Source organism: Rutilus rutilus (genome assembly GCF_951802725.1).
Source record: "Rutilus rutilus genome assembly, chromosome: 16".
In the NCBI taxonomy this organism is placed as follows: domain Eukaryota; kingdom Metazoa; phylum Chordata; class Actinopteri; order Cypriniformes; family Leuciscidae; genus Rutilus; species Rutilus rutilus.
In genome coordinates this window covers 26127738-26137789 of record NC_140224.1, presented here as the reverse complement: position 1 = coordinate 26137789, position 10052 = coordinate 26127738, and the positions used below count along the sequence as shown (strand labels likewise).

The 10052-nt window shown below is 35.3% G+C and overlaps 1 protein-coding gene across 2 annotated transcripts; it reads right to left on the bottom strand.

Annotated features, from left to right (window-relative positions):
• Positions 1-1203: 1203 nt before the first annotated feature.
• On the bottom strand, positions 1204-8184 carry cdk5rap3 (CDK5 regulatory subunit associated protein 3). Of its 2 annotated transcripts, none has more exons than XM_084434401.1 (14): positions 7995-8184; positions 7639-7687; positions 7372-7503; positions 7157-7257; positions 6668-6716; positions 6392-6570; positions 6177-6313; positions 5568-5712; positions 5047-5154; positions 4879-4960; positions 2590-2678; positions 2299-2504; positions 1954-2125; positions 1204-1648 (listed from the first exon to the last, which is right to left on the bottom strand). In XM_084434401.1, the coding sequence occupies exons 1-14, from the start codon at positions 7998-8000 to the stop codon at positions 1583-1585; spliced, it is 1521 nt and encodes a 506-aa protein (XP_084290527.1). In that variant the 5' UTR covers positions 8001-8184; the 3' UTR covers positions 1204-1582. The 2 variants fall into 2 exon arrangements, with proteins under 2 accessions (XP_084290527.1, XP_084290528.1); XM_084434402.1 differs by having other exon boundaries at positions 7639-7684; positions 7995-8096.
• Between the last annotated feature and the right edge of the window lie 1868 nt (positions 8185-10052).

Genomic DNA, 10052 nt, shown 5'->3' with positions numbered 1-10052 from the left:
TTTTCTTACGTGAATAGGGTACAAATTTTAACCTTTAGATATCACCATGAAAATTACTGAGTTGATTACTTACCTCAAGACAAACAAAAAATGTATTACAAGTTTTTTTTAAATGTTTGTTAACATGGACAAACAGTGCATAATCTAATTACGGATGTGCTAATTTGCATAAATACCACAACAGATCTAAACATTGGGTATAGCCAGGTGAAAATGTGTTGTTGAATCTTGTTGACATATAACAGTAAAATACTTAATGTTAAGGTCTGAATGGAACCCATTTAGGCTACCCATGAGCATTAATACATAGAGGCAGGAAGAAGTACTTTAGAAACCAGCCGTTATTAATTATTCTTGCAGAGATGGGGTTTGGGGCTGGGTCCGTGGGACTGTTTCTGGGGATTCACTTTTTATTTTGCCTACCTTTTGTCTTCTGCATTCTCCTTACCATTGTCTCCTGTTCTTCCCTCAGACTTGTCCCCCAGAAACAGTCCCACGGACCCAGCCCCAAACCCAATCCCTTAAAAATTAATAAAGGCTGAATTCTAAAGTACTTCTTCCTGCCTCTATGTATTAATGCTCATGGGTAGCCTAAATGGGTTCCATTCAGACCTTAACAATAACTATTTTACTGTTATATGTCAACAAGATTCAACAACACATTTTCACCTGGCTATACCCAATGTTTAGATCTGTTGTGGTATTTATGCAAATTAGCACATACGTAATTAGATTATGCACCGTTTGTCCATGTTAACAAACAATTAAAAAAAACTTGTAATACATTTTTTGTTTGTCTTGATGTAAGTAATCAACTCAGTAATTTTCATGGTGATATCGAAAGGTTAAAATTTGTACCCTATTCACGTAAGAAAAAGAATGAATAGGCTATATTTGGGTCTTTTTCGAAACTTTCCCCTAATGGGATTCTTCTGGGTTTTTTTTCCTTACTCAGAACATATTGAGGATACAAAATCAGTTGCGTTTGCTTCTGTTGCAATTTGTTCAAGGTTAACCCTCATTTTGGCTTAAAATGACTGGACTATAGGCCAACATCTACAAGCATAGGAGCATAGGCCAACATCTACAAACCAGCATTTGTTTCCAAGCTTAAGTAACCCTTGCTTAAGTGACCGGTAAATTTGCATTCCTGACCTGTTTTGAAAAAAATAGTTCAGCAATTTAATATTTCATTTTTTTTTTAAATTATGTTTATTACTGTATTGTACATTTACAAACATTTTTGTTTAAACACAAACAGATTTGATGCCCTTCTGTACCCTATTCACGGAAGGCGCTGTGTGCTTGTTCTTTACAAAAAGTAGGATTAGCAATTGTATATTTAAATGTTGGCTTCTTAAGACAGTTCATTTACTGAAATCAGCACTTCAAACAAATGAGGCCAGCTGTGCAAGCGCAAGTTATTTACAGCCGCCTTCGAATATTCAAGGTGCTGTGATTGCAACAATTTTATTCCACCATTAAAAGGAACCGCCACAAAACAATTACCCACCTTATTTAAATGAGAGACATTTTATTTATGAAATGATACATCTGTGCAGCATGTAAATACTCTTCTTGGTCACACATGAACTCCCATGAGGTTGACAGGACGGTTGTTGTATCTTTTTGAGATGTCAGCTTCAATCTGTGTGTGAGAGACAGACAAAGAGGAAGCTTTCTATGTATTCTCAGACATTCCAGGAATTCATTTTCAGTAAATGTTATGTCCACCATGAAGCTTTTGTGCTCTATTAACCTCATTTCTCATTACATTCAACACACTTGTCAAGCATCGGCTCATTTTTACAAAGTAGGGAGGAGTGTGAACATGTGAGGTAAAAACATGTGCAGAGATAAAGTAAAAGAGGAAGTAGCAAAATCATTGTGTAATACATCAAATGCATTATGAATAAACCTTAACAAACAAATCATTATAACAAGTTACTGTACCAGTTTCTGGAGCTCTTTGGTGCGCGCAGCCAGCAGATCAATGCGCGGCTCCAGCTTGGCCTGTTCTTCCAAAGCCTCCTGTCGCTTTTCAGCCAGCGTGCCACGCTTCAACACCAAGATATCAGCCTGCTTGAGTTTCTGCCTCAGTAACTCGGAAACACGCTCCACGTAGCTGACGCGAACACACACAACACCAGATTTATCATTATCTGACTGCAAGATTTCAGCTTCATCATGTTCTTGAACAACATTAAGTATTTTTTAAAAGGTAAGTGGTAATATTGGCTGAGAGATGAAAGATATGAAGTGCATTTCTGCATGAAAGGTTTGAAAGGGTATAATTACCGTGGTGACGCTTGGATCATGAAGAGATGCTGCATTCGTACTGAGGTGAGCCCATTCTGCAGGTCACGCACCTCTGCCAGCATGGCCTGCACACGCTCGGGAGTCTGGACCTGGATTACTGAGGGAGCGAGCTGGAACTGACTCATGGCCACTAAGTCGCCTCCTTCGTGCATCTCACTGAGCCGCTGACACAGGAACATTTCCAACTAACCCATAGAAAAAAAAGAAAAGAAAAAAGTTTGGTAAAAATGAAACATTCTGTCTAATACTTGTAAGAATGAGCAGCTGTACCTCCATCAGCTCATTTATGAACTGGACACGTGTCTGTGAGTTTTCCAGAAGAGAAAGAGCATCTTCACCTCTGGCAACACCATCGGGACCTGTAAAAGTAGTAGTAGTAGTATATGAGTTTATTGCCATTTCAGCATCACCGACTATTACGTGGAAGATACATATTTAATTTAAACTTAATATCATAATTACAACATAATAAAACAAACTTAAACAAAAACAATTAAAAATAATTGACCTGCAAAAGTAAAAGTACTGAGACCTACAACCAGGCCCAGATCAAATCTGCAGACCTTGGAGTGTTGTATTCTGCACAATTGATTTTTACAGAATGTATGAATATGTTTTAATGTGCCTGCTTAGAACCAATTCCAGATCTCACATTAACATAATTAGCTCTTTGTGATTTTTTTATTTTTATAAAGCAGTGAAACTCATTTATTCTAATTTAAACATACACTACCATTCAAACATCTTGGGATGAAAAATAAGTTAAATAAATAAAAATGTTTTTGAAAAAAGTCTCATGTTTGCCAAGGAAGCAATTATTTGTTCAAAAAAATACAGTAAAAAATATGAAATATTATTGCAATTTAAAACTAAAATAAAATGACTGGACTACTATGCCTGAGGTGGCAAATCTCAATTTTCAGCATTGCTCCAGTCTTCAGTGTCACATGATCCTTCGGAAAGCTGATTTGGTTCTCAAGAAACATTATTATTATCAATGTTGAAAACTGTTGTACAGCTAAATATTTTTTGTTGAATTCTTATTATTTTTGTATATTATTTTTTTACAATTCTTAGATTAATAGAAAGTTCAAAGGAACAACATTTATTTTTAAAAAGAAATCGTAATATTCTAAATGTCTTTACAGCCACATCTTTGCTAAATAAAAGTATTAAAATCTTTTAGAAAACCTACTGACCCCAAAAGGTATAACATAAATTCTCAATGTTCATGTACACACATCAATAGTTAATTTCAGTCAAGTAGTGATTGCGTCTGTCACGTGTGACATGAAATGAACTAAAGACTCGGAAGGTAAAGTAATTATTTATGTTCCCTGTAAATTATTGACTGCATTGTAATGATTTCTTAATTCAGAATATGATCAAGATTGCGTAGGTGGATGTGTTCGGGGAATTTGCCTGTTAAAAGTATAACATTTAAATAGGGCTGTAGTCAAGACCACCTTTGTCGAGTCCAAGACAAGTCCAAGACCAGGACTAGTCGAGTCCAAGTCAAGACCAAGTCCAAAGAGGTTTGAGTCCAAGACAAGATCGAGTCCAAAAAGGTTCGAGTCCGAGTCAAGACCGAGTCCAGTACAGGAAAAAAAAAAGTCTTATACATGACATTATCAAGACAATCATTTTGGCCTATTATTTGTTGATCTAAAAGCAAAAACAGCGTCAAAGAGCCGACTCTATTTTTAAAAATATAGCCTATAGAAATTAAATCATTATGTAATAGTGAAATAATGAATGATTTTAATTTTATTTTAAATAATTGACTAATTCAAAGAACAACAAAAAAATGATTATATAGGCCTAAGGAGCACACACATTCGTTTCGACTGTCTGATCAGCCTCACATTCTGTTCCTGTCAATCATACACGTGATGTCAACCAATTAAACTGCATGAGGGAGGGCCGAGCCAACTCTCACACACACACACACACACACACACACTAGAGATGCGGATATACAGGGGATCAGGCGGATGATGTGACGAAAAATAATATTTTTATTAAATTCGGGTGGGTGGCGTTTGAACCAATCAAATGAAAAAAGTTTGCCACTAAGCAAACCTGCAAGCTATAAGCTGTCAGTACTATTGGAGGAGGCCGCCCATTAATTAGATGTGCAAGGCAAGCAGGCAAGTTTTCGGGTTGTTATGGACAATTAAAATGTGAATATTCACGTTCCACTTGCGGTGGACTTTCAGCGAGTTAAAACGTTTATTTTTTAAAGAGCCGTATGTGTGCTTACTGGGAACATAATAAAGACACCTGGACTCGGTCGAGACCAAAAGCCATATTTGGCAAGACCAGTGGCCGAGACCGAGACAAGTCCGAGTCCTAATACCAGCGAGTCCGAGACAAGTCCGAGACCATAGAAAAACGGTCTCGAGTCCGGACTCGAGTACTACAGCCCTACATTTAAAGCCCCTTAAATGAACGAAATGACTCGAAAAAAGATTTGTTCATTTTGATGAACGAGCTCGAACAAGAGAGTCAGTAAAATGATCCGAACTTCCCATCACTACAGTCAATCCCAATACTTACAGTCTGTGCCCACATCCACAACTTCGATTTCCACAGGAGCAGATTCAGCTTCTCCCCAGTCGATACCACCCGCAACTGTTTCCTAACGTTGATTGGTAGAATGTGTTAATTCCATATCATGAGGGGTTTGAAAATGTTATAATCTTAATATTTGTACTAAGTACTTACCTCTGTGCCAGACTCAAGACTAATACCCCAGTCCACACCATCCTCAACAGAGATCCCAAAATTAACCTCTTCAGTACCAGCACCGCCACCAAGGTCGCCCCAGTCAATCTGCACAAAGCAAGAATTACAGATAAATACTAGTTAAAACATTGATCCCTTGTTTGCTTTAATTCACAGATGTCCTACAAACACTTGAAGTCACCATGAAATCTAAATGGGCAATTCTATTTTTTTTATGGAATATTGCCATATTTATGATTTATCCGTGCATATCATTTATTGAAAAATTCATGTGCCCTCGTAATCTTTCATAAAAATAACTTGCAACAACATCTCTTCTATTCTCAACAACCTGTCACTCACATGAGATCACAGCAAAAGCAAAGCACAACCATACAATGATCCAATCATTTCCCAGTGGACAAAATCACAAGTCACAAAAGGGAAGAAAATACTATCGCGACTTTTGTTTCATGCCGACTTTAAAACCCAAACCTGGAGTCATGTTAGTCTCCTCTTACCGTCTCCTCTGTGACAACATCAGGTGGGGCTTCCTCCATTACAGGTCTCTCTACAACCGTGGGCACATTTCCTGTCTTCCACTCATATAAAGTAGTGTTCCCCTTGTTCTGGACAAACCTCAGCATGGGCAATACAACCTCAGACCTGAAAAAGAAAGTCAAATATTACAAGCTCACACTTACATCCCTATAATTACAACATTATAAGGTTTATGTTGGAGATCAATCAAAAGCATGAATGCAGGTATATAAAGTTCACCAGCTTTAAGAACAATAACAATAAGTATATTAGCGTTCACAAAAACGCATGATAAAGTTCTGTTTATTCTGCGGTTATGTCATCTGCCACTTTAAATGCTAGAGCTCTTTAAAGCAGGATGGATTCTGATTGGCTGTCAATGTTTTTATCATTCATCAGCTGGAAAAAATCACTCTGAAAGTGATTCCAACGATATCTTACTTATTGTTATAGTTGTGGTGTGGACTCTGCTATTCTTTTATACAGTATTTAGAAAGATTTTTCTTTAACTTTATCGTTATAGTTATTGTCCTTGGTGTGAACAGGCCTCTACTTAGGCAATATTAGAAATGACAGGAAGTTACACTCACCAGTCACTGGCAAAGTTTGTGAAGACTGAGTAAAACTCTATAGCTTCCTTCAGACAGGCTGCTTTTTTGCCAGTTTCTTCTACAACTACAGGCAGATCTTTAACCAGTGCTTGTATCTCCCTTGCCACGTTTTCCCCCTGTGAAATATGTCATATAGTACGTGTAAATACTTTTGAACTTAGAATAACTGAAAATAAAATTAATTGTTGACTCACCCTTATCCCATACTGTTTACAGGCAGCGTAATAGCGTTCCCTCATGTCGGCGGCACCACTCTGACACTCCAGTTCTCGTCGGCTCAGTTCCTGCTGAAGCTGCTGAGCTTTAGACACCTGCTTCCTTAGAGCAGGACCTTCATAGCTTACACTACGAATCAATATACTGGCCACTTCAGCTGGGGTTAAAAAAACCACACAATAATGTCAATGTTTGTGTAACTTAAAAAAAAAAAAAAGTAAATTTTGTCTCAAATAATTGTGATGATTTCTTACCTAAATAGACATTGTCTTTTTCATACATGGACACTATCTCTTGCCAGTCCTGTTTATGTTTAAATAAATAAATACATATATACAATTATTAACTGGAAATAAATTAAAACTAAAACTTTATATTTATAAAAAAAATTATAATATATATATATATATATATATATATATATAAAAACGAATAAAATGACAAAAGCACAAAAACAAAATGACTAAAAATTAAATTCTAAAGCTAAGACCTAAAACTGAAAAAATATATATATATATATATATATATATATATAAACGAATAAAATGACAAAAGCACAAAAACACTAAAAATGTAATTCTAAAGCTAAAAACTTAAAGCTAATTTGAAATATTAATAAAACTATTATAAAACTAAAATAACACTGTGCAGCATATATTATTATTTTTATTATTATATACAATATTAAGAGTGATAAACTACACATTCAAAGAAAACTAAACAGCCGAAAGATGCATCATCACCTTCATCCTTTGTGATGAATATCTGCCAAAAATATTTTTGGTGGATGCTTCTGTTCCTTTCAATTTTTCAATTATTTGTAAGCAATGGAAATAGTGAATATCTGTAAAAGCAACAATAAATGAGTATGGACATACCTAAAAAGACAGATGACAGTCGTACAAACAACATGAAATATGATTGTATTATTATTATTATTATTATTATTAAGTTTTACATGAGCCGGAGAGCAGTTGTTTGATCTCCTCATTTTCTGGCATATCCTGAATGGCAGCATTTATTTTCTCTCTAATGGTCATAACTGCACTTTGCCATTTCAGCGTGCAGTGCCTCCGATCCACCAACCAGTCTGAATGATGGTGACAAAGGCAAAATATTAAATACATATTTGTGCAAGATCTAAACTACTGTGCATTTATACAAGCAATATCACTACAAACCATATGCTTATGTGTAAATATGCATACATGCAAGTATCCCTTACCCAAGAGTTTAGTGGTTTGGATGTCAATAGGGAGATTCTGGATGTTCTGCTAAATGGATTTTAATAACAAAGGTAAATTATACACATTGTAATAACAATCACATCAACTTTTTGCACATTATTATGGTGTTATAATCTTACTGGGAAAAATACAGGTGTAAAGCAAGTAAACAATGCAGTCTTTATATTAACAAAGGAACAGAACTATGCAATGATGCGCAATAATATTCTTTAAAATGATTTTGACAGCTTGCTAGTGTCTACAAGCATGTTGACTTTTCTTTACACAAGAAGTACAAGACCAAGAAAAAACAGTGAGATTCAATTTTAACCAGAGAATGTTCTCTTTTTTTTACCTCCATTGCAACCGTTATTGTCGTTATTTTGACAAAAGAATAACTAAAACGACTCCATGCTTGTACATCAAACCGATGAGATGCAGCTCAAGTTTACATTTCCTCTGACACGTACATACACAACTGACCAATCAGCGCACGCGATACTTCTATGTCAAAAGCACCGTCTGCTGAAAGACCAATGAACTACACGCATAGAGCAGCCGTTAATCACTTCCTTGTAACGCCAAAATAATAGTCACTACAGCTCTTAGCAAAGTTACCATACTTTTTCTTTTACAGTTATGTATGTTCCAAAATTCACTGTTTCAATGGTTAATAATTTAAATGTTATTATATATCACATTCACAAAGCTTCAAATCCAAACTCATTTCTAAAATGTTTGTAAAATAATGATTTCCATTTCAGAAAATATCCTTCAATAAAACATTTCATATTATTAAAATAGTTTGGGATAAACTGTCTTTTTTTTTTATGATAATTTTGATATGAACTAATGATTATATATATATAAAAAAATTATTTCACTTTTCAGAAAGTAAACCTGAAATGACGTATCCTTTGACAAACGACAGACAGCAGAATTGTTCTCAAATTTGTTTTTTTCTTATAAAAAACATTTGATCATTTATATCTTGAATATATTGCCAACTTCGACGCTAAATGATTTATCCAGAAACAAAAATAAGACTAATAAAAGTAGCCTGCCATATTTTTAATGCTTTAAAAAAAATTATATTTAGAGTTTAAAGTCCGTGTAAATGCTATTCAGAGATTTGTTTCTAATCTAAACTTTCTTTTTAGAAATGTTTCCCTGAAAACCGTTACAAATACTGTCGACAACCTGCAGTCTGCCACAAATCATTTTGGCTGTATTTTTTTTACAGTCTATGTGTATAATGGACCAGGACAGCAGTTTTCTTTTCTTCTTTTTTTCCTGTGAATTTCCACGACTAGAGCTACATTTTCTGAATAACAGTGGCAGTGGCTCAAGAAGATGAGAGATGTACCCAGACGCCTCAGTTATTGGTCTGTGTTCATAGGCTGTTGTATGTGTTTTTGTAAGACAGTAGCCTATGTGTATTCTTCAATAAATATATTTGTTTGACAGGGAAGCTGTGCGCAAACAGAAATATTATATTATTAAAAAAAAAAAGAAAAAAAAGCACCCCAGAAAAAAGGGCACTTTCTCTCCAGGAATAAAAAGGGCAGGTGCTCAAGCCCCCTTTGATGTCTATGTGTGCACGTGCCTGGTGTAGCCTGTCTATTACGGTATTTTACTTGTGGATCTTTTTTTTACACCACCTTATGTATGTACTGCTAGCGCTTTAGCAAAAGTGGTCTTATTGATTATGACTGTTGAGGTCTAAGTACCAAGATGCCTGCACTTAACCAGAGGTGTAAAAAAAACGCTGACGATTTCTTAGTGTTTCAACACTTTTCTACATTTCTACCTCACCCTCTTGCTGTTATTAAAATAAATGCATTATTATATTAGCCTACAGAGTGCTGGTCATCTTTGTTTTTGAACAATTTAGAGCATATTCTGTTTCTCAGCTTGCGTGCTGCAATGATGATATGATACCTTAAATACTGTGCTTTTCTTCTAGACTATTTATTTGCGTAAATCCATGCGTTTGTCCTTACGAATAAGAATAGATATACAATTCGAACAAGTGTTACCTGTTCATGTAGGCTACTGTATGCAGCCTATACGTAGGCTATTTGTTCTGTAAAAAAAAGACCACTAGATGGCGCGACTTCCTTTATATTGACACCTGTGTTTCAATACACCAAACCCAACTGAGAAAAAAAAGAAGAAACACACACACACACACACGCACACACACAAACTAACTGAAACCAAAACACACACAAAAAATACTTATAAACATACTTTTATACTCATAAACAGACCTGGCGATGTATAATTACTGCATGGAATAGTAATTTCAGCTTTTCTTGCAGCATATGCATAAGACGTGCTGATTTTCATTGTACAGCACTGTACAATTCTGCTTGCAGAATTCATAATGTAGGCTATTTCAACATACACT